The 23,712-nt window shown below is 39.1% G+C and overlaps 1 protein-coding gene across 7 annotated transcripts in view; it reads left to right on the top strand.

Annotated features, from left to right (window-relative positions):
• Positions 1-23,712, top strand: part of PTPRM (protein tyrosine phosphatase receptor type M) — a 472,021-nt gene that overhangs the window by 136,192 nt on the left and 312,117 nt on the right. For all 7 annotated transcript variants that reach the window (XM_065629988.1, XM_065629983.1, XM_065629982.1 and 4 more), the window contains exon 3: positions 15,087-15,352. In XM_065629988.1, coding sequence (XP_065486060.1) covers positions 15,087-15,352 — 266 coding nt within the window. The remainder of the gene's footprint in view (positions 1-15,086; positions 15,353-23,712) is intronic.

Below are 23,712 nucleotides of genomic sequence, written 5' to 3'. Positions count from 1 at the left end.
CTCTCACAAAATCAACTCTAGTATTTCTGTATCACTTAGGTATTTTTGAAAATTATATGTGTGAATAAAATGGTATTTCAATTTAAAAAAAAAAAAAAAGCCGTGAAATGTCAGATTCCTGTGATAGCATGAACTTGGAACTTCAGAAAGCATCAGGCAGAAATTTTACGCATATGCCTTCTGGATTTTTAATCCTATTGAAGCCAAATTAGTAAGTCTCTAAGTGCTCTTCTGAATGGTACTTAGGTACAGCATTAAGCCCTTGTGTTAATTAGAGTCTTACGCTTTCCTTCTTGGAAAAAAAAACCTGACCCTGTTGTTCTCTTGAGTGACAATCTAGTTCCTGGGATTGTGAGTCATGGAAAATGGAGGGCTTATTTCAGTGATGAATCAGGCCCAAATTAGTATCTTTAATGCATCTCTAGCAGATTTGAACTTGAAAATAGGTATATCAAACAGTATCCTCCATGGGAATGCACAAGGAAAAAAAGGATACATAGTTTCATGAAGTAAGTATGTTAGCTTCATTATGTACGCAAGTTAAATTGATTTAGAGATGTTTTCTGCTATATTTAAAGTGAGTACAAGTTGAGACTAACTAGGACATAGCCAATAGCCATAGCAGTACAAGACTTAAATTCCTTCTGGGCCTTGGAAGAAGTCCCTTTAAAAGAATGAGAAGCAAAATTCCCTCTTTATCAGTGTGCAGATGGCTTTGGAAAGTCTGCCTGTTGCCACAGTGAAGGAAATTATTGTATGAATAAACATAGATAAATTGGCAGCCTGCACAGTATTCATTATTTGTGATGTAGTCTGTGATGTAATCTCTTCTAGCTAAGGGCCTTTAAAGATAGACTGTACCATAGTGGTTAACCTATCTAGAATAAAATAGCTGGGAGTAAGTCTTTTTTTCTTACTGGGATGCCAAGAAGGTGTTTTTTGCAAAAAGAGTTTTATTTTAGAGCTCAGATTCCAAATTTGTGGAACTAACAGTTAAGTAGGTTCTGTAAGAAAACATAATCCTCGTGCCTTTTTTTTTTTTTTTTTTTTTTGATTTCTCATGTACTGAAACCCTTCAATGTAACCCTATAATGCAACTCAGACCCTGGATGACAAACACCTCTGTACTTTTTACTTGCTTTAGATTTTGGAAAACAGGTAGGAAAAAAGAAGTCTGAACTCTTAAGATATCACTCTTCTCTCTATCATTGCTAAGTGTAACAGGATCCCTAAGAGGAGGAAACTTAACTGAAATATGGCTTTCTATACCAATTGGTAGAAAACGCTGTCAGCTGCCTCTGTGGCAAAGGCATAAGTGCGTTAAAAAAAGAGAAAGAAATCCAGGAATGGTGATATGAGTATGTAATTCCTGTACAAAAGAACTAATTGCAATTAATGCAATTTTTCAATCTGATATATGGACACGCACGTATAAACCTTAGTGTAGACTAGAGTTAAATTCAATTTTAAAACAGATTTTCAGTTCATGGTGGTGGAGGTTTTTTGTTGTGTTTTTTTTGTGTGTGTTTTTTTGTGTGTGTTGGTTTTTTTTGTCATCGTTTTGTTTGTTTGTTTTTTGTTAAGATTGAAGTAACAGCCCAATTGTGTATGCTATTATATCAGTTTTAAAGCTTTCATATTGTTATACTATAGGTTGACTTATAATATAGGTTGACTGTGCAGACTGGTTGCTATGAGACAATAAAAGGTAGATATCTAAAGTGTCTAACTTAGCCAGTGGCAAGTACCATAGCTGATCCACGAAGGCTTAAACTGTCATGTAGTTAACATGGGGCACATGAGTGCCTTATGCTGGTGTAACATAGTGCTTTCCTGTGGGGACATGGGCTCAAGAGTCGAGGTTTTGAGCCATCCTGTTGCTCATCAGCTGAACACAGACCCTGATGTGCTTAAGATTTTACTCAGGATGTCCTACCTAAGGTCTCTGACATATTTCTCTGGAGGAAAAATGCTGTAAATGCTAATTGAAAATAATTTGTAGTTTAACTGGGGGAAAAGCCCACTACTTGTGTTTTGTAGTTTCAATGAGCGATTCAGCTCAGAAAACAAAAAAAATCCAAGCAAAATGTAAAAGTATCTTTTAGGGAAACATTTGTGACTGTACTCATGAGCTTCTAATTTCTGAGCAGGATTTTTTATGTGGAAGTAAAAGAATTGAGGATATATACATGCCACTCTAAGGGAGCTTTCAGGTGAATATATTAAGCAGATGAGAAAAAGATGGTTGCTTTGATTCAAAAGAGTGGGTTAAACATGACATTGTAGTCTACTGTAGATCTGTGGAGTTGTTTTGTTTTGTTTTTATTCTACCCTACTCTTTGATAGATAAGGTAGATTTCTTGTAAGTTATCTTTATTCACACTCATGAAGCCAGGAGTAAATTACTGCAGTAAGAGAATGGCCCCTAAGGTTAATATGCTTCTAAAGTTACTGATATATCAAACAAGATTTCAGAAGGGTCTGTATTGCTGTGGGACTTAGCACCACAGGCAATATAGTTGTGTTCTGTTTTCTGTCTTACAGGTCTGTGCCAAACTATCAGACATTTGAGTGGAATTCAAAAGATGGATAACATTTGCATGTGCTGTGTTACCGTAGATACTAATCTTTGCAACACCTTAGTAGTAGTTTACACACCTGATAGTATCATCATGACAATTTGCCTTTATCGGTATTTAGGAAATTGGTAATTGTCCAGGTTGCAGTGCACTTTTCAGAGAATACTGTATGCAGAGAGTACAACGACAGTCTGCTTTTAAATGAAAAGTAACTTATTGCTGGGGTGATCTGAAATTTGGAAGAGTATACACAGGTATGATTGTTATTCAGACATTAACCTAGCAACCTAAAGCTGAAACAAAATTGAATTTCTGTAAGAGCTGTAATGCTCACTGTCTTTGGGCATGGAGAAGCTTTTTGTATTAACCTCTGTGTGTAACAAACCTTTCAGCCTGTCATTGGGAAGGGAGGAGAGCACCAGTAGCACTTAACCCTGTTCTTGGAGATGGCCCTTTTCAATAAGGATAACATGCAAGATCAACCCATGTTCCCCCCTGCCCTTATTATATTTACTTGCCTAAAGCTGTTACCTGAAGAGTAACTGGTTTACCCCAGGAGCTCTCCTGAAACATGTTAGAGCTGATTTCTGCTTATCTCCCGAGTATTATTTCTTAAATGCTGAATTGCATGGTTGAATAGTCTACAAAGATAATGACTAATGTTATTCGTGGTGCAGGAAAGAAAATGTGCTTAGAAAAGTAAGGAGACTTTCTGGGCTATAGCATTAATTCTGGGGTTCGTTGGTTAGTTTTATAGATTTTTTTTTTTTTTTATCTTCAGTGACCAAACAACTGTCTCATGCTTTGAGTGCCAAGTTCGAATAAAATAAAAGTTGATAGGTAAGCGACTCTGTGGAAAACACGGCTTGCAATTTTGTTTGCTGCCCTCTCTGCACGTGCGACTGTTAATGTGGGGATCAAAGGCAGGAGTGAGGTTGGGCTGGGAAGGAGCAAGCATGGGCAGAAGAGGGATAAAGGGATAAAAGAGGTTCATCAACTGTAAATAGCTGAGGACTCACTATGCTGGTGGGACTCTGCCTGATACTTGATCACCACAGTCTATCCTTTGTTCTTATTAAATTCTGTTTCTAACCATCTTGCGTGTGGGTGATCTCTCATCTTCAGTGTGTGTGTGAATGCTCATGAACTACAAACCAGGCTAACCAGAGAGTTAGTAGAAGAGATTTGAGTGCCAGCAGCTGGTGTGGGACCATGAAAGTGAGAGGCTCTTGGATTTGGGGAGCAGCATCTGGGGAGGAGTAGAGTATCAGTCCCTCTGCCAGACTGGAATTCCTGTTAGCTGGAGAGGAGGAACGGGATGATCCTGTCCATGCTGTTTGTGCGAGTGTTCTGTGTGTTTATAGGGGTGCCACTAAAACCACTATTTTTCTGTCGGTATTTGACCTGTGAGGCCATCTCTCTTGTTGTTTATGTCTGTCTGTCTGTGTTGGGAAGCCTCACCACCAGCTGGATCTGGGGACATGGAACTGCAGCAGCCTTGTGTCTGTCAGGATGGGAGAAGAGGGCTCACTCTGGGTCCTGAGAGTAGCCTAGATTTGAACTCTTCAGACAATTTGTGTTGTTTTGCCAGTGTTTGCACCCATTACAATTTTTCCCAGAAACACTTTTATATCTGTTATGTCCTTGTTAAAGAAGTTAAATAGCATCTAGTGTAGCAGTGATCCAAAGAGAATCCCACTAGCAGAACCTCATCCCTTGTTTACTGGGATTTCTTCGTTAATAGGTACATCAGTTATTCAGCTTTTAATACATTCGATGTATTGTATTATGCTGCTCTAACCAGTTTGTTTAGTATGTTAAGCACTTCACATAAGTCTTTTCTACTTTCAGCTGCTACCTTCTTCAGCAGTAGCTGCCATCCCCTCCAACAGTGAAACCAGTCATTTTTTTAGCAAGACCTGTTTGCCTGTTCCCATGTTGATTGTTACTATTTCTGTTCCTATCCTTTAATCCTTTATTTACTGAATCCCGTGTTTTGACTTTCCTTGTTTTGTTTAGGATAGATCTAGCAGGTGTGTCTAGCAGACCTCTCCAATCTCACTGCAGGTACACAGGATAAAGAATCAACTGGTGGAGCTGTGCTCGATTAGGAGCAGAGAAGGCAGGGAAGCATCTGTGAGTGTAGCCCTCAGAGGCAGGAAAAGAGCCTTTGTGCTAAACAAGCTTTATTCCATTTGTGAAGTTGGAAACGTCATCTTATTTCCTTGAAAACAGAAGGAACATGTGAAAAATTCTTCATGCACCTATTGTCATTCTGTGTGTGCCAAATGAGATAGTGGTTCAAGGTGTCTTTTAAAATTATTTTTTGTCTGCACATTATATATTGTGTTAAGTCTGTGGTTGGTAACTGCATGCTTTTTGGTCGGGGCAGTTCTTCGAAAGGGAGGAGCGGATTTCTTCTTTGACAGCACCTGGTAATGGGAGAAGCTTTTCCAGGCAAGAACAGGGTAGGCAGTAACAGATGTGCCGACTAGGGAGCTTGCACTTGGGAAGTTTTCACAGAATAATGGGGAAGAGACACAAAACCAGGCCAGAGATGATGAAAAGAGAGGAGATTTTTGTGTTGACCCAGAGGAGAACAAGTAGAGTTCGTTGAAACCATAGAGGCTATTGAAAGTTGCTAGCATGAAAAGCAGGTCTGGAGGAAAAGGGCCCTTGTTGCAGAGACACAGCCGTGCAGAAAAGGTATTTGTTTTCAAATGGCTGTATTTTATCTATCTCACCAGAAAGAATACAGGTTTTCAGAGAGAAGAGAGTTTGTTCAAGTTTATGTTCTAATAAAACATCACTTCTTCAAAGCACTTTTGGTATTTTTTGGTGTGCTCACTTTAAAGAAAAGGTGCAGACAGGTCTGTCTCAAAGCTCTGGCGTGTTTGAGATCCAGTCATAGCATAAAAGTTAAGAAAAGTTATAGCTGGTAAAAGGTATTAGGCTGGCTTTAAAGAAATCCAGCTGACTACATCATGAGCACTCGAGAGAATTTGAAGAAAACTTTACCTACCATTTGTGGGAATCTCTCTATTGTGAGTGCCTTTTACAAATCACTTGATTGTTTTAAGAGTTTGTAGCACAGTTTTCACTGGCTGTAGAAGCTGCTGGTGGAGCTGCCTGAGCTTATGTCTTAGACCAAACATGAGATGAGGGATCTTACAGAAATTAAACCAAACAAGAATGTTGTCCTGCACCAAACTTGTCTCTTTTGAAGCCCAACTGGAGCACAGTTCCTTGAAAAACAAACAAGCAAAAACCTCTCCTTTGGTTAGCTGCTTGTGGATTTTCTGAGCGGGTAGGACTGGTAAGGAAACCTTCCCCTGCCTGTGATGGGACTGCTTTAGTGTCTTGGGGCTGGGCTGCATCTAGTGGGGACGCCAAGGGCAGGAGGAGTACCACAACTCCTTGGACACTTCATTGCCCTCGCTGCACCCAGCCCCCTTATCAAAGAGAGGGAGGGTTACCTTGTAATTTCATGTGCCTTATATTCAAGCAAGTCAGATTTCCTGTTAAAAAAAAAAATAATAAATCTTTCCAGTTACCTTCCTGAGTAGAACGGCAGTTCAAATGCAAACCCTTCAGAAGGCTTTATACAAACCCAGCATTAACTTATCTTTCTTCCAAATCGATTATATTCTACACCCACAACACTGAAGCCAGAGAAGCTTGTAATATGTCATATTTACAGGATCTTTAACTGCAGGTAAAATTAAAATCTGTGAGCTTTAGTTTTCCCTTCCATTAATGCTCTGCATAGTATTTTTAATTCAGATTAATATATTCTCTTCAGTATTCTTTAAGTGTACATATGGTTCACAATACAGAGACTTATAATCTTCTGTGTATCAGCCATCCAGCTGTAGGACAATACTGCTGACTTTTTTTTTTTTTCATAAACTATCAACTTAATCAACAGTGGAAGATGGAAAAAATACTTTGCAATTTATAGTTTCGCCTATTTTGGATATATATATTCAAAGAATGTTCTTATTCTGGAACGGTACTGATTTGAAAATGGATTAGGGGTGTCCACTGTGACAGCCTCGTATGGGTGAACACTTCACACCTTCATCTCAGAAATGCTGAATCCCTTTTGTTAAAGGCTGTTGCTCTTCAAGCTTGAGGGTAGAAACAAGTCCAGTTCCTTTTTGTATTACTTTATGGGAAGGAGACTTTGGAAAGATCCACATTGTTCTCTAATTTCCATTAATTGAAATCCTCCCTCACTTCATTTCCTTTTCTTCACCTATAACCTTTGTATTTTTATTTTCAAGTTAGCTCTGCACCAGAGGATATTTTTATTTTTGTTCATTAACATCAGGAGTACTTTAACGTGGATAATTTGCCTTTTTGTACATTGCTTTCTATTTTTTCTAAAATGCAATGGTTGGTTCAGAAGTTGAATATGAGACTTCAGACAGATCACTCAGAATTTGTCCACATGCAGTTGTTTTCTGTAATGGTTTGTGAACATTGTATAGAATTCTGTACATTGCTCGGTTTTTGCAAAGAGGTAATATTAGTTATATAAGAAACAGCCTCTAAAAGGTCAATAAAGTGTTTGAAAATGTAGAAGAGTCATGAAGGAAACAGAACAAAGACTATAGCATGAATAGTGAAATTCATTAAATATTGAAATTCTTTAAATATTGAAAAGGATTGAAAAAACCAAACAGCATTAATTAGAAAACAGTTCTTCTAGGTATTACTGGGTATGGGAAAAGGGACTGCAGAAATGCATGAATCAGAAATCTGTGATTTCATGTTTGTGTTTGATCAAAACGATTTCTAAGAAAATAATGGAAAACACATCTATGAAGATAAGATGAGGAAGAATTTGAAGAATTGAATTTGGTGAAAGAATTATAAGGCTTATTAGGCTTATTAGTCGTTCTGCTAAAACAAAGATGGCACTATGTGTAGAAGTGGATCGATATTTTCAAACAGTATGCAGAATTTATGATGGAGTAGTTTAACAGATTTTTTTCCAAGAGTTTTACTAGTTGAAAAATTGGAAGATAAACAATTTGAAAGTTGAGGTGATTCTTTTTTTAGGCTTGGTAATAAATAATGGTTTAGCATTATCACATGAAATTTAATATGAGTAAATATTGCTCAAAAGAAGGCTTAAAATTCACCTGAGGGAAGAATGTTTTGTAAGTTAATGAACAGAACTGATGGGTGTTAGTTGAGGAACTGAAGGGAGGGCTCTCACCTGGTGTATTTTGGCGTAGCTCACGATGCCAGGTCAGGGGTGCGAGCGGCACTGATGTCTGTGCGCGGTCACCTGCTGCACAGTATCCGGCAGCGCTGCCTCCGAGCACAAGTTCCAACTCCCTTAGGTAGTGCTGGTCGTGCATTGGGAGGCTTCGCAAATTACAGCAGCTCCATCATTTTCAAATGTTACATGAAAATGTGTGTTCCTTTATCTGTGAAGTGAGTAAATAGTAGGAAAAAATACTGAAGACAAAAACTCTGCGGTTTACTACCTTTGGGAATTAAAGCCCAAGGCTGGCTGTTACTAAATTCAGGTCATCTGCTTTCCGCAGTGCTTCCAAGATGGCCCATGCACATGTTTATAAAATAAAATGAATAAAAGAACATATATATTGACTCTGCCTTGTTTGAAAGTGGGCCCCATTAGGCTTGAGCCTTACAGTTTGTCTGCATCTGTGCAGCAGTTCCAGGATCTCGGGCAGTCAGACGCGCAGTCTGGGGCACTCACAGCCCTCACAGAAAGTGGCGTTTTGCTGGTAAAAGGCACCTGCCCCTTGTGAGTGCTGGCAGTAGGGTGGGCTGGCATTCAGGGAATGCTGTTTTGTTAATAAAAAGTAACCCTTTGTATCTACCTAATCACAGCATTTTTTATAAAAATGTGGTTTTGGTACCTTTCAGCCTTACAGAGAGATGTTAATGCGCCTGAAGGGTGTTTTGTTAATAAGGTAATACATAGAATATCTTTTCTTAAAATCAGACTTTCTGATTTCTTTCGCTTAGCACATTTTTCAAATACTGGGAGTCAAAATCAACAAATACTGATGCCTAAATAAGTTAAACAGTGGTACTTTTAAACTTATATTTATTATTGCATCAATGAAATTGCAATAGGATTGTGATTATAACCTGGATAGGTCGTGTCTGTTGTCACAGTCTGGAAGGAAAACGAATTGTTTGTCCTCAACCATGTATAAGACTGGTGAAAAATCAACAAAGTAACTTCGCTTGCTTACTGGTCAGATTTTCTTCATGCATGAAAAATGATACTGCATTCAGTTTCATTGCATTTGACATTCCAAGTATAAAAAGTGTCTCTTAACAAGGTGATGTGACATGGTGAAAACTTGCAGAAGTGATTGGAAAATCTCTCTTCTGCCTTTTCCATCATTTTTGTAGGACAGTACATTGTTTTTCTAGTTGTCAGATTTTTTTTTTTTTTAACAAATACTTTGGGTTTTTTGTGTTTGTGGGTTTTTTTTGTTCTTGTGTCCCTCTATCTTTTGGGCATCTTTTTGTGTACAAAATTTCATTTTCCTCTATGCTTACTTCAGAGAAAATTTCCACTGATGCTAATGAGAATTACCAGGATGTTACTTTGCCCGTTTACTCTGGAGCAATTCTAGTCTGTATTTTCTTTTTCAAGTGTCGCATCTCGTTAGAATCAATATTTTAATGAACAAAATATTTGCTGAATTACTGCTGGAACATGTTGCAGTGAGGAATTGTAAAGAATAACAGGAAACTATAGCAAATCCACAAGTGTGTTGATTTCAACTCTGGGTAAAATTATGATGTATGGATGATTTAGCAAGTTTGTGGATTAAAGAAGCCTGAATTTTGTGAATGCTGAGCACCATCAGCTACCTTAGCTTTTATTCTTAGTTTTATTTCAGTGTGTATTTTCAAACTATTAAATTGCATGTAGTGTCTAAACACAGACCTAAACACTGAACACAGGTAAATCCCATTTCAACTTTTTGACTGTGTTTAGACATGAAAGTACATCTAGGGCAATCAGTCACTTTAGAAAGAATATATTTATAGTAATATGTGCCCTTGCTATCACTTCTTATGAATGAGTACTGAATTGATTATAATTTTATGTGTTTTCTTCTTGAATCCTTGTTTCCTGGCAGATAAACGTTTCCTAGTAGACATACCAGTGAATAGTTGCAGATATTTATTGCATGTATTTCTCATGTGCCAAAATATGTGATAAATCATCCCAGAGAACTGATCCAGTGTAAGAAAGTATGCGTGGTGGTTTGTTGTTTTGGTTTGATTTGGTTTTGGGTTTTTTTTTTGTTGTTTGTTTGGTTTGTTTGGGGTTTTTTTGTGGTGGCTACAAACCCTCTTTTATTGTTGTTGTTGTCAAAATTAAGTGTTTACTTGTGTATTTAGTTTATCCACATGCTTTAGATATATAACTATCTGACATAGTATTATTTCAGCAATCCATTTACCTGATGACAATAGTAAAAGTTGAAAATGAAAACTTTTACATGACTTGACACTGAAGAGAAGTTGACTAGATTAGAAAAAAATGGTGAGAAATATTTTAATGGATTCAATCCACCTTTTCTTTATGCACACTGTATGGCTTTAAGTAAAATATATATAATAATTTCTGTCTAATGATTATGCCTTTTCAATACATATTAGTTTTCTTGTGGGGACATCCATAGTTAAAAGTAGATGTAGAAGCTGAGCTGATCTCTATCAGAATTCACATGCCTGGAAAAACAGATACTGCCAAACTAAATACTGAATTCCTTCATGAGATGGCAGCTTTTCAAAGACAAGCCTAATAAAGTGTTAAGACACCAAGTGGGCACTGCCGTGAAGTTTATTACTTGTGTTTTCTTTTTGCTTAACCTTTGTCAGTCCCCCACAAACATCGAGGTCTGACATCCGAACTTCAGATTTGCCCGTTTGTTGGTGGTTGTGTGTACCTGAGACTTCTTGTGTCCACGTTTCACATTCATCTGGCCTATTGAAAGAAGAGACTTAAGCATTTATCTTCAGAAAAGCAGTGATAGCTAGTCTAGGCAGACAGAGCAATTTCTTGTACCTCGAAAAAGGATGCCATTTCAAAGATGAGTCATGTTGCAGATGTATCTATATACAGTTTTTCTTCACTGGGTGGCTTGAAATGGCTCTGCATTGAACACACTGATTTTAGATAGGTTACTGTACAGGCACCTTGGGATTTCGTTCTTATGCACACAAGTCATGGCCTGTGCCCGTGTCTGGTGCAAGAAGTCTGTTCTCTTCTGAAACCAGGCTCTTACAGTTGGGTTTTCCTGGATCCATCATCTAGATGTCTACTTTCTTCAGGAAAGTTTTCCTTAAACACCATCTAGAGGCTATGCCTAGGCTAGAATAGAAGTTACTGTGTTTGATACAACAAGCTATTACATGTTACTTAATCGGCTCTGGGTTTAGAAGGTCACGCTAGATGGCTGAATATCCTTTTGGTTTTCACCTCTGTTAAAAGTTGTATGAATGAGGGTGCTGCTCTGGGTGTGCTGGAACAGAAGAAACTGCAGTTTCTGAAAGCATCAGTTGTGGAGACCTTCCCAAGTGGGAAATCAGAATATCCCAAAAGACCCTACATGCTGTAGTTTACCTGTCACGGCACTGATAAGTGTCTTATATCCTGAGACTCGGACAACAGTTTAGTCAAACAATTAAAAGGGTGCATTTACGTCCTAATCCTTGCCCAATGAACTAAGAGCTTACCAGACGCTTTCTAGCAGAAAAACTAAACCAGCACATCTAAATGACATGCTGCTGCTTAATTTAGTTCTCTTTAGAGATTCCCTTTTCTTGCAAAAAGGAAAGCAGGATTTATTCTGTTTATAGTTACATTCTTCTGTACTTTTTCACTTCAAACAAAGGAGTTACAGACTGATTTTCAAAATAGGTTTACTATGTTCCTTTTCTTAATCCACTGATAATTTTTCACATGGTTTGGTTTTGCGATACCTACTGCATGAATCAAGATGCTATAAGTTAAATAGTTCTTAAAAATATTCTGTCAACATCTGTAGGATTCTTAGCAGCACTGAATATAAAACCGATTTTAAATTTTAAGGTGGCTAAGAAAAGATGCACATTTCTCCATGGTGTTCTCAGTGGTAAGATTTAGAAAAGCTTGCCAGTTAATTTTTAGTTATCTCCTGAATGCTCTAAGTGTTGTTTTGATAACTTAGCAAATTATAACTATTTTAAGGGGGTTACATTTTAAATTTAAATAAATGGATTGAATGGCAGGGCATGTCCTATCTGATGGAACGAAAAGTTGTTTCTTTCCTGCCTATTTTAAGTAAAGATCCATGTGGCTAAATTCAAAATTTATTTGCTTCCTTTTTGTACCCAAATATATTTTTGTGGGTTTTACTTTTAACCCTTTATTGTGTTATAAAGATGGAAAAACGTGTTATAAGTAATATACCAGGACTAACTCTTGTTCTAGCTGAGTGACTATTTATTCTTCACCCTTCAGCATCTTAGTTAATCACTGAGCAACAGGATAAAAAATGCAAACAACAGGAGAATTTTATACTTCAATCCACCCAAGACCACAAACACCTTAGGAGCCATCATATTAAAGAAAGTATTGGGAAGACCAAAGTCTAGTAACTTGATTAGTCTCCTCTGTATAAGATAAAGACAAGAGTCTTCTTACTGTCTTTGTGGAAGTAAATGCTATTCTTTCTGCGTTGGAGTATTTGAAGATGTTTGTATTACAAATCAAAAACAAACAGGGCATTCTGTATGAAAATGAGGACTTGTGACAGGCTGAAACAGGATGAGCACGTGTGAAAAGTAGTAATAAAGAGTATTCCTTCCTATACTTGTGCCAGTGGGTTAGGAGCAACATTACTACCTCTTGGCTGCTGTATCTAGAATAGTGGACATGTGTGTGTGTGTCCTTTTTTCTTCTGATTATGGCCTTTCTACGTTTCAGAATACTGAAACACAGCAAGAAATAAAATGTTGCAGACGTGTGACATACATTTGAGTGATACCCATTTGAGTAGAGTGTAATCAGAAACTTGTAGAAACCAGTCCTTGCATGGAAAAGCGCGTGAATCTTGCCTTCTTCCCTTCTGCTAAATTAAAAATAATAGTTTTTCTCCAGGAGAGTGCGGAAAACACATTCAGTGACTTCTATCTTATGTTAGTAACGAATAGAATTTGTCTCAATATGTTACAGTAACTAACAGTCTGTAAATTTAATACAGAATAATGCCTTTTAGGAAGTAAAACATTCAGATTTCATGTATCACGATTAATTTCAATTTTTGTCAATTTTACAAATTCAGATATGATGTCTAGAATGAAAATTAGTGAGAAGTTATGCTTGATAAAGAATTTAAAGTGACTCCAAAGCTGTATTATTGAATAGTTAAAGCTATTTAAGATAAAGGTGCAGTCTTGACCACGGTTCTGTAAACACATTCCATTTCAAGAAATTACCTCAGAGGTTGCATCTTGTTGAAATTCCAAGGCATCATCACCTATCAAAGTAAAAAATAAAAACAAACCCAAAAGTTTTCTAATAACTGTTTGAGAAATGCGAGTGCTTATATTTTTATTAGAGCACTTAGAGTACCTGTAATATACATTTCTTGACTTTTATGAAAAACGCAAGGTTTAAATTACCTCGTGTGTTTTATTGATATGTTTTCTTTCCAAAGTAGACATTGTGTTGAATTTTATTTCCTTCTATGGTATCATAGTATATGTATTGATAGAATTGTTTCCTTTGAGTTTGTTCAAGCCAGAAATCTGAATGCCTTCAAAATCATGTTGTATTTTTCTAATGTAATATGTCTATACAGTCATTCAAGTTCATGTGAGAGTTCTTCGAATGTAACTTTATTTAAACTATACCTTTAAATTTTTTGTTTGTTGTTTAAGTTGGGACCATAGTTTAAAATTCACCTCTCTTGTCCCCCCTCTCCCCCGCTTTTTTCTTTTCCCCCTGTAAAGCTTACCAATTTGCTGGGTATTTTAATTTCTTCCTTCTTTTCTCAGCTCTTGAGGCCAGGAAACAATTGTCACACTTAAATCAGTCAAGGACGTAGCTGGTGATTAGCTAGAGTAAGGCTAAGGAATCGAGAACACATCCCACATTCCACCATCTGAGCACATATAATTCTTCTCAATTTTATTGCGACTCTCGTGATGGGTTGGCCCTGGCTGGACAACACGTGCCCACCAAAGCTGCTCTATCACTGCCCTCCTCAGCTGGACAAGGGAGAGAAAATAAAACAAAAGGCTTCTGGGCTGAGATAAGATCACTCACCAGTTACTGTCATGGGCAAAACAGACGACTCGGGAAAATTAATTTAATTTATTACCAACCAAATCAGAGTAGGATAATGAGAAATAAAACCAATCTTAAAACATCTTCCCCTCACCCCTTCCTTCTTCCCAGGCTCAATTACACTTCTTCAATGTGGGTACTTCCCACAGGCTACAGTTCTACACAAAGTGCTCCAGCATGGGTCTGTTCCACAGAGTACAGCCCTTCAGGAACAGACTGCTCCAGCCTGGGTCCCCCACAGGGTCAGAAGTCCTGCCAGCAAACCTGCTCCAGTGTGGGCTCCTCTCTCCATGGGGCCACAGGTCCTGCCAGGACCCTGCTCCAGCACGGGCATCCCCTGGGGTCACAGGCTCCTTGCGGCATCCACCTGCTCCGGCGTGGGGTCCTCCATGGGCTGCAGGTGGAGATCTGCTGCACTGTGGACCTCCATGGGCTGCAGGGGGACAGCCGGCCTCACCATGGTCTGCACCATGGGCTGCAGGAGAATCTCTGTTCCGGCACCTGGAGCACCTCCTGTCCCTCCTTCTTCTCTGACCTTGGTGTCTGCAGGGCCGTTTCTCTCGCACATTCTCACTCCTCTCTCCCACCGTTGCTGTTGCACAAGGGGTTTTTTTTCTCTTCTTAACTACATTATCCCAGAGGCGCTACCACTGTCACTGGTGGGCTTGGCCTTGGCCAGCAGCAGGTCTGTCTTGGAGCCGGCTGGCATTGGCTCTGTTGGACATGGGGGAAGCTTCTAGCCACTTAGCATCTTCTCACAGAAGACATGCCTATAGCCACCCCAACACTAAAACCTTGCCACGCAACCCAGTGGAGACTTTGTATGTAGAAAAGCTTGGATAGTTGGGACCTACAATCTTGTAACATCTGTAGATTCCGTGCAGTGCAGGTCACGTCAGTGATTTTTTGTTTGTTTGTTTGTCTCTTCCTTTCTCCAACTGTAAAATAAGGTTTCTCATGGTTTCTAGCTTTGGAAAAAATCTTGAGATTCTCAAAAGTAATTTGAGATTAAATACCTACCTAATACAAATTGCTGTTATGTTAGTAGCGGTAGAGCAAAATTATTGGATTTTTTTATTATGCTTTAATACAAATCATCATATTCGGGAGAGGAAAATAAAATAAAATAAAGAAATTGAACTAGTGAATTTCTTTTGCAGGTTCTTTCATGTTGGTGAATACATCTGGGAGATTTGCAGGACAGAAAGCTCACCTCCTGCTGCCCCATCTGAAAGAAAATGATACGCATTGTATTGATTTCCACTATTATGTTTCAAGCAAGAGTGGATCTAGCCCTGGCACTTTGAATATATATGTGAAAGTTAATGATGGTCCTATTGGTAATCCAGTCTGGAACACATCTATCACTGCAACTTGGAACAGAGCAGAACTGGCAATTAGCACTTTCTGGCCCAATTTTTATCAGGTATGTTTTACTTTTTGTGAAATTTTGTTTCTCATAATAGCCACATTGTTATTAATCATCATTTTGATTTTAAATGAAAATATCTTTCAGTGTGTTCTGTTGATCTTTATCTTATTCATGTTTTTGTAGATGATGCTACATTGTTTACATATATATGGCTGTGTTTATATATTAATATTTGCATATATTTATAGAAATGTATAAAATGTACGCACACACACACATGCTTTAAATGTGGATGAAATAATTATATTGAAACAATTTAGAGATTTTGCCGTTGATTTCAGTCAATTACCTCTGTTTCTCTGTAATAAATTCACTCATTCTTTCAGTTCATTAGGGATGCTGGAACTGATTGCCAATAGATTTTATTGCAGTAGAGTCTTCAAGTTTGATTTAGATCAGCGATACTTGTTGCTTTAGATCCAGCAGAATCCTTTGAATCCTCAGTTTGAGTCTTCAGTTTGAATGCAATATCCATTTGTTCTGTCCAGTAGTCGTCATAACAGTAGCTATCGTAGGAATGGGCTTCTGATTACATCCTAAAGATTTAGGGAGAATTTAACTTGACAGTTCCTTAGAGTGCTGCTTTTCTGTAGGAAAGCTTACAGATTATGCAGTTGTTTACTGTTGTATAGTGGTTCAACAGTTTTTCTCCTTCTTCCCATGAAAATACAGTCTATGTCTCCACAAGCAAGAAATTTGGTGTAGTAAGAGCAGACCAGTAGATCAAAGGTGTTATTGAGACTTCTCTCATCTTCACTTGCAGTTTGGAAATTTTGATTCGGATTTTATTTGGTCCCCTGTGCTGAGCATTGTCACCATACTTTATGGTTTGAAGCTTTCTGAAGAAAAGCTGTCTCAAAGATGGGGGTTCTTTGCAGACCTCCCTAGGAAGTACAATGTTGTCATTCCACAGTGTCATCCCAGGAGGTGACAGCATCTCAGTTTCTACATGAGCGCTCTGACTATCAGTGGCAGAGCCTTGGTTTTCTTCCTGCGTGTTTTGCTTAGGGTGAGCAGGTGTTTGCTGTCCCGTCATACTCTCATTATGAATTTGGCAGTGTCCACTGCAAGGTACTCTAGGGGTTATGGTGGACTGCAGCAGGTGATCTGTGTGGAAGTCTCAAGTGAAGTGAAGCCATTTCTTTTGAACCCTTTTTAAGGAAAAAAACAAGCTGAAGACCTTTCTGGACTCTTTTCCTCTGTGATTGCATCACCCACAAGGGACAGAAAGTCCTGGTCCAAAAGATGAATTTGAAGTGCCAGGATCATCTTGTCCTTGGAACAGGGGTATGTGGCAGTGGGTGCAAAACTTGCACACCCAGAAGAGCACACTCATTCATTTCCTCTTGCCTCTGATAGTATGTCCCTAGGTTGTGTAGGGAGTATTGACAGGGTCCACATTTGCATCTGTGCTCTGCCCAAGGTGAATAGGAATTCCTACAATTGCATTGTTGGGGATTCCTGGAAGGGATTCACAGTAAGTTTATGGACATCTCAGCAAACTTCACTGGGAGGACTCGTGATGCGAATCTCCTATAACTGGCCATGGACTTGGAAATACTGGCACCTTTTCCAGAAGAGCAGACATATTAGCAGAGTTGAGGTTCGCTGTGTACTACCAGCCTCTCTGGAGCATGAGGCTGTGTCCTGTTCCCGGAGTTCAAGCTTGGCTTAGCCATACCTTTACATCTTGCATGGTGAAAGGGCAAGATGTATTTTGATACTTGTCAGAGTTTAAGGAGTGTATGGATGACACTCTTAGTCTTATGGTTCAGTTTTAGGTAGTCCTGCAAGTAGCAACGAGTTGGACTTGATGATTCTTATAGGTCCCTTCCAACTCAAGATATTCTATGATTCTATGATGTTACTTCAAGACTGTGGGCTCCACATTACCAATCTGATGCTGGTGTTGAGAATGCCTTCTGGTGATGCCAAAGAGCCTTTCTATTGGGGCTGAAATGAGGACCAGTCTGTGTTGTTAGTCTCAGTAGATGGTGGGAGAACAGTAGAACATCTCACAGACAATGTCATGGCTGACATCAGATATAACTCTGGGTGATTTGTAGTATGGGATCTACTGGAGGGGTTTGCGAGCGTGCTGCATGGTTTGGGAGTGCTATGTGGTGTGTGCACTTTTCGCAGACACTGGGTGAATATGTGACTGTCGCTCATGCCTACGTCTGTACCATAATGTCCTCATCTGGGTTTGGAGCGAATCTGGGTGAATATGTGACTGTCGCTCATGCCTAAGTCTGTACCATAATGTCCTCATCTGGGTTTGGAGTGAATCAGCAGAGGAGCTTCCGATTTCCTTTCTTCTGAAAGGAGTCTGGTTTTTATGGCACAGAATTGCTCTGTGAACCAGCAGTCAGTGAAGACGAGGATTTTGCTTCAAAATGTCACTCTAGCTCTGAACCAAAATGCTAATGTGGACAGGGGAATTTTAACAGAAGCAGCCTTGACTGGCTGGTAAATTTAAGCTAATATTAAAGAAAATACAGGCAAGCTCTGACCATTTTAAATGTTATTGATATTAGTAATAATCTGTGTCAGATTTCTAACAATGATACATCTAACTGATATCTGAGTAACCTGCATATTTGGCCATAGAAATAGAAAGATAACCTTTCTGGTGCACTTTATGCTCGAGACCTACCATGTAGACTTTTCGCCCTTATTTGTAGGTGAACCCTTATGTGCTTGGATAATATACTGCAGTTTAGCAAATTATCGTTCATCAGCTAATATATAGCAGACACCTGAGTCTGTCTGTAATGGATTCCATGTGCTCTTTGCCTCTTGAAATACAGAAATTTTTACGTAATCTTTCTTTCACTGAGGAGTATAGTAAGTCATTTTCTTTTCGTTGGCAGGATATGGTCTGAAGTAATACCTGGTTAAGTATTGCAATTTAGCTGATGTGCCAAAATGTCTTATGCTATAGTCATATCTGTGGCAGTCCAAGGAACCAGTGTAGAATAATGTAACTTCACTGGTTTCACTGTAGATAAGCTAATTTATTCTTGAGGAATCTCGGTCTCCATTTTGACAGCTTTCGGTCATTTGTCTCCATTTTGGTTGCCTCCATCCTGTCAGGAATCTGTGGTGCAATTTCCTCGCTCACCCAGTGACACTTGTAATTTCTCATTGTTTCTGAACTCTTTTCATCTGTTTTCCCGCTTTTTCTTTGTCACAGAGTCTGTTTTGGGGGGAGGCAGGAAGTTAGCTGGAAGCAGCTGGGAAAAGGGCAGGAAGACGAGAGAGGGTATATATGGGTCTTGTGAGAATGTGCGTCCGATTTAGGTGAGAGCTCAGATGACTGCATGTATGGTGGGAGAAGGCAGAGGACCCACCTGACAGGTGTCTAGCACCAGGTCTGTTTCCTACACTGCTCTTCATTTGATTCCAAACTCAATCCTCTTTTGGCACAAATCCATGAGTTTCTCGCATAACCTCCAAAATGTACAAGACTTCCTCCCAGGGATTTTCTGAGGCCATCTGATGTTATTTAACAAAATGTAGAAAAGGCCACTAAGATGTGTGAAGGTTGGTAGTTTCCCGTTGAGTAATCTCCAGGAAAAGTCTCAGCATTAGTAGATGAAGGGACAAAGCAATGTAATCGTGATTTTCTTGGTTGTGTTTTAAATTGCAAAGCCATACCCATCTGCCTGTTTGAGAATGCCTTATAATTCCCTTCCATTTATAGGACACCTACAAAGTGTCTAGCTGCAAATGAAACCACAATGTACTACAGAACTCTGAAGAGAAATTATATTATAACATTTCAGAGTTATAATATTTATACAACTCAGGATGGTTAAAAACACAGTGGCGTTGGTCTATTTTGCTGTTGATTCGTGAAAAACATTGGCAAAATAACTCCCACTAATGGTAGCTGACTAGAAATTAGATTTTGTAGTGTGGAGTGAATTTTAATCCAACTTCTAAAGATTTATTTGTGTAAACCACATATTATTAACGCATATATGCAAAGTATTCAAAAGATTTAATAATTAACAGTATTTTATTATTGTAGTACCAGTAATGCAAGCTTGTTAATACCTTTCATGTTGGATTTCCATGTAGAATTGACTCTTTAGAAGTACAGTCTCCGAATAAAGTAATTAATTTCTTTTAGTATACACTTTTCTTTTTACTGGGTAACTATTTGTGTAGGTTTCACCCCATATGAAAGCGGTACTACTTATATAAATCACAATGATAACCTGCGTGTAACAACGCTAATTGAATTTAGTTACTGCTTATTTGAATTTAAATTGTCAAGTATTTTGGTGATTAAGGGTATACTTAATTCCATAATTAATGGTCTTCTAAGTGCTACTACTTAACATCTGCCTTTGACTTTAGGATATGTCTACATTGCAGTCCCGTTACTGATTACATATAGTTGCAGGAACATGGGTTCAAGCTGCTGAACTCCTGAGGGTCGAAGGTAACCTGCACAGCTTGTTCTTTCCTGCTGTGCCTCCTGGTCTCTGAGCTATTTGTGTCAAAGTAGCTGGGATATTTCTACAGGAGCTAGTCTTATTTTCTGTATTATAAAATCCCTTTAGGAGCACTCCCCTAAGGGAGTATTGGCTTCCTCTTTTTTTATCGTTGGTCACAGGAGAAATTATTTGCTTTGCTGAGCTATTGTCTACTTGGTGCGTGGTAAGCAAGAGCATCAAGGAGTTTATCATCCCATTAGAGACAGCCTGCAAACAAAACAAGGCTTTGCATAATTGCCAAGACCTTCACCCTCCTCCTTACTTGAACAGAATTAGGATGTACACAGAAAAAGAGGATTAAATGCTATGTAGACTTTTATGGGTAGTGGTGGACTCATTTTTAGAATATTGGGGAGCAGTTTCAGTAGGTCCAGAGGCTCTAAAATTGATGCTTTGAGATAAAAGTCAGTCCTGAAAAGGCTGCTCCTCTAATGAGGAGAGGGTGGGAGGGGCTTTGGGGGTTTGTTTTTATTTTCTTAAAAATTTCGATTTCCCGCCCTCCCTGCCTCGTTTGGATCTTTTAGTAGGAGGAAAATCTGTTGATTTCAGGGTTGTTTCGTTATTTTCTCTGTTTGGAGGGTGAGGGGGAGTATTTTTTTTTTTTTCTCCTAGAAGGACCAGACCAACTAGTAGTATTTAAAATAGATTTTCTGTTTTGAAGCATTCCAGTTTTGGAACTTTACAATATGCAAAATGCCACTACTGGGCTGAGCCTGGTGAGCTTGTGTTTCCAGCTCCTAGCTCTGCAAGCAGGCAGTTTGGCACAGCACCATCGCAAGTTACGCACAATCCCCCTATCAGTTTTTATATTTTGAATTATTTGCTTTGTACTTTGCTGGGAGTCAGGCATGGCAGCAGTGAGCTGAAACAAATCTTGATTAAATAAAACAACAAACACTACAGTTTTAAAATCCAGAAATGGAGTTGAAAGGATTAAAAATAGCTTCCAGTGGAGTAACGCTATTCTCTATGCCACTGCACCTTCTTTAAACATAAATTGCTATGTAGCTGGAATGAGAAAATGGGATAAGAGCCTGGCAGTTAATTCCTGGTCTCTTTTAGTAAGGACACAAAGGAGTTACATGGTATCGCTTCACACTGAGATGAGATTTACCCTTTACCATTCTGACACTTTCCCCTGTAAATTAGGAGTTAGGGAATGAAAAGCAGACCATCCAACCTACCTTTTCAAATCTGGACTTAAACTTTTATTTGTTTCATAACCTGCTTTGTACATGCTTTGCTTGGAGTTTGGCTCATGCAATGTACTTAAGTCATCAGCAGGGACGGAGAATTAAGCTTCTCATGCAGCAAAGGTCAGGCTCACTTTCTTGTGTGTTGTGTGTGTTGCCTTCAGCTGCACGCATACAGTTCCTGAACTGCGCTTTGAACTCAAAAGAAACTTTGAAATGCATATTGCAATTCGAATCACAGCCCCGTGTCAGGCATCTTAAATAGCTCTTCTTCATTGAATTGGGTGATTTGGGAATAGTTATTTTGAGAAGGATGCACCAGGGCAGACCGCATACCTAAATTTAAAAAACTCAGTGGGCTAAAAATGGCCAAGAGTAAGCAGGCGTGTGCTTTTTGTCGTACGCACAAGGCTCTGTTATTTTCTCCTGTCCCTTGTTCCCGAGAAAGCTTCTGGGCATTCAGTAGAGAAACGTAAGACAACAGCTGGTTTAAAAACAGAGAAGAAAAAGATTTAATAAGCCTTAATGTCAAGAGCTCAGTTTTCAGTATTGCTCACCTCTAAGAGGTTTCTTTGGAATCTCAGGTTGGCATCAACCACCAAAATGTTGGTTAATGTGCTTGAGTGCATGCGTGAGTGCCAAATGGTAGTTGTATAAGAGCAAGAGGTGGGGAGTGAAATGGCATAAGGCAAAGTTCCAGTCAGGGTGGCCTGACCGTGTTTTGAGCAGCACAGGTCAGGAACCTCCTTTCACAAGGCTCTGAGAAGGCACCAGTCGCTGTGATCGTGTCCCAGTGATAAAGCAGGCAGTCCTAGGACAAGTCAAAAGGGGGAAAAGAGCTCAACCCACAGGGGTGCAAAACATTGCCCATTTTCTAGAGGGAGCCTGTTCCCAACACCTTGTAAAATACAGTCAGAGAAAGACCGTAAGGCCCGGCAGGTGGAGGGGAGAGACAGCACCTGTTGTGGGCAGCGACTGGTCCATCACTGCACACTCACTGGGGCTGCTGGGGAGCAGGACCGCAGCCTGACGTTAAGCAGCTTTCATCCTACTCCTTTCTCTTTCTTGTTTTTGCAAAGTTCTATTTTTAAGTCGTGTGAAGTAGAGAGTGTTTATATTAGGTACAATCCACCTTTTGACTAAAAGCGTTGTAATTTTGCAACAACAAAGGCAGGAATTCACGGAGTGAGGTTGTGTGGCAATAAAAGCTGTTTATTTCTATTGTTCTTTGGAACAGCCAAGTTATCTTGGGCTGCACATTTTCAGCAGTAAGCATTTACGTTGGTGAGCAGACCTCCTTTCTTTGTTCATACGTAGCAAGGGGAAGTGGCAGGAATGAAAAGCTAATTTTGCTCTTCAGTGAAGCAGGGAGGGCTCAGGGACAGTGCGGTGCTAAGCCGCTTCCCTGGTTCCTGTTTGGCAGCCCTGCGAGGGAGAGAATGGTGTAAAACAGCTCTCGGGCCAACGTTCGGCAGAGTTTTTCCTGAGCAGAAGAATTCAGCGTTTTAACCAGTTGTTTCCTGACTGATAGGGTGGAGGAATAATAGGTGAAAAATCCAAGGGCTGCCCAGCCTGACAGAGCTGGAGTGTTGTCTCTGTTTTCCCTGTGGTTTTTTTATGTTGCCTGCGGGTCTTGCGTCAGCTGTGAGGAAGGGCAAAGTTTGGAGGTGGGACTAAAAATGTTAACTTCTACAAGACAAGCAACTTTTCAAATGTGAAACGGTGGAAAAAAATGGACGTGGAATAAGTTTCCATGTTTCATTTGTAGTGAAGAACTAGCGAAACTGATCCAGGTTTGTGTATATTCTTGACAGCCCTAATATAAGCTTTTCAATGAATAAATGAGCTACTAGAAGTGTTTCTTGGTTTATTCCTGAGTACATTCTTATAGTGTGCAGCACACTTATTAGGACTTTCAGAAACGTGTCATGTGTAGGATCAAATTAATTTTTTTAGTGTAAAAAGGGAAAATTATTAGTTAGGTAGATATTTTAGTCCGTAATCTTCATTTATTAATTTAAATAAAACAAAATACTGGATTTGGATACAGCAGTTGATAGTATTTCACAGCCTGTGAACAGAATGGAAGTTATAATATTGTACTTGGAAGAGGTGTCATTTTCTTGAATATATGAAGTAAAATGCACATCAGCGATGTCTCTTTGGCAATGGTATGTCACTGCTGACTGTAACGTCCTTTTCCATTTACTAAAAATTGCATGTTTTATGTCAGAAGAGACCAAAACTTAACAATCATTTAAGTTGATATCAGCTTGGCTATTCTTTTAATGGAAGCGTGATTAAACTGACAATATTTCAATTTGGATTACTTTTCTTTGGAACATACTCTCTTTAATGACAATAATTGTAATTTAATAGTATGTCCAGCTGTCAGTTTCTTGATATATTGCCTGGCTTATTTGTGGTAGTGACATTTTTGGTATGTTTAGAAACACAGCAGGGTATCTTAGATCATAGAATAGAATCATAGAATAGTTTGGGTTGGAAGGGACCTTCAAAGCTCATCTAGTCCACCCCCCTGCCATGAGCAGGGACATCTTCAACTAGATCAGGTTGCTCAGAGCCCCGTCCAGCCTGGCCTGGAATGTCTCCAGGGATGGGGCATCTACCACCTCTCTGGACAACCTGGGGC

The sequence above is a fragment of the Caloenas nicobarica genome, chromosome 2 (genome assembly GCF_036013445.1).
Source record: "Caloenas nicobarica isolate bCalNic1 chromosome 2, bCalNic1.hap1, whole genome shotgun sequence".
NCBI classification, from domain to species: Eukaryota; Metazoa; Chordata; class Aves; order Columbiformes; family Columbidae; genus Caloenas; species Caloenas nicobarica.
This window is presented reverse-complemented; position numbering and strand designations above follow the sequence as displayed.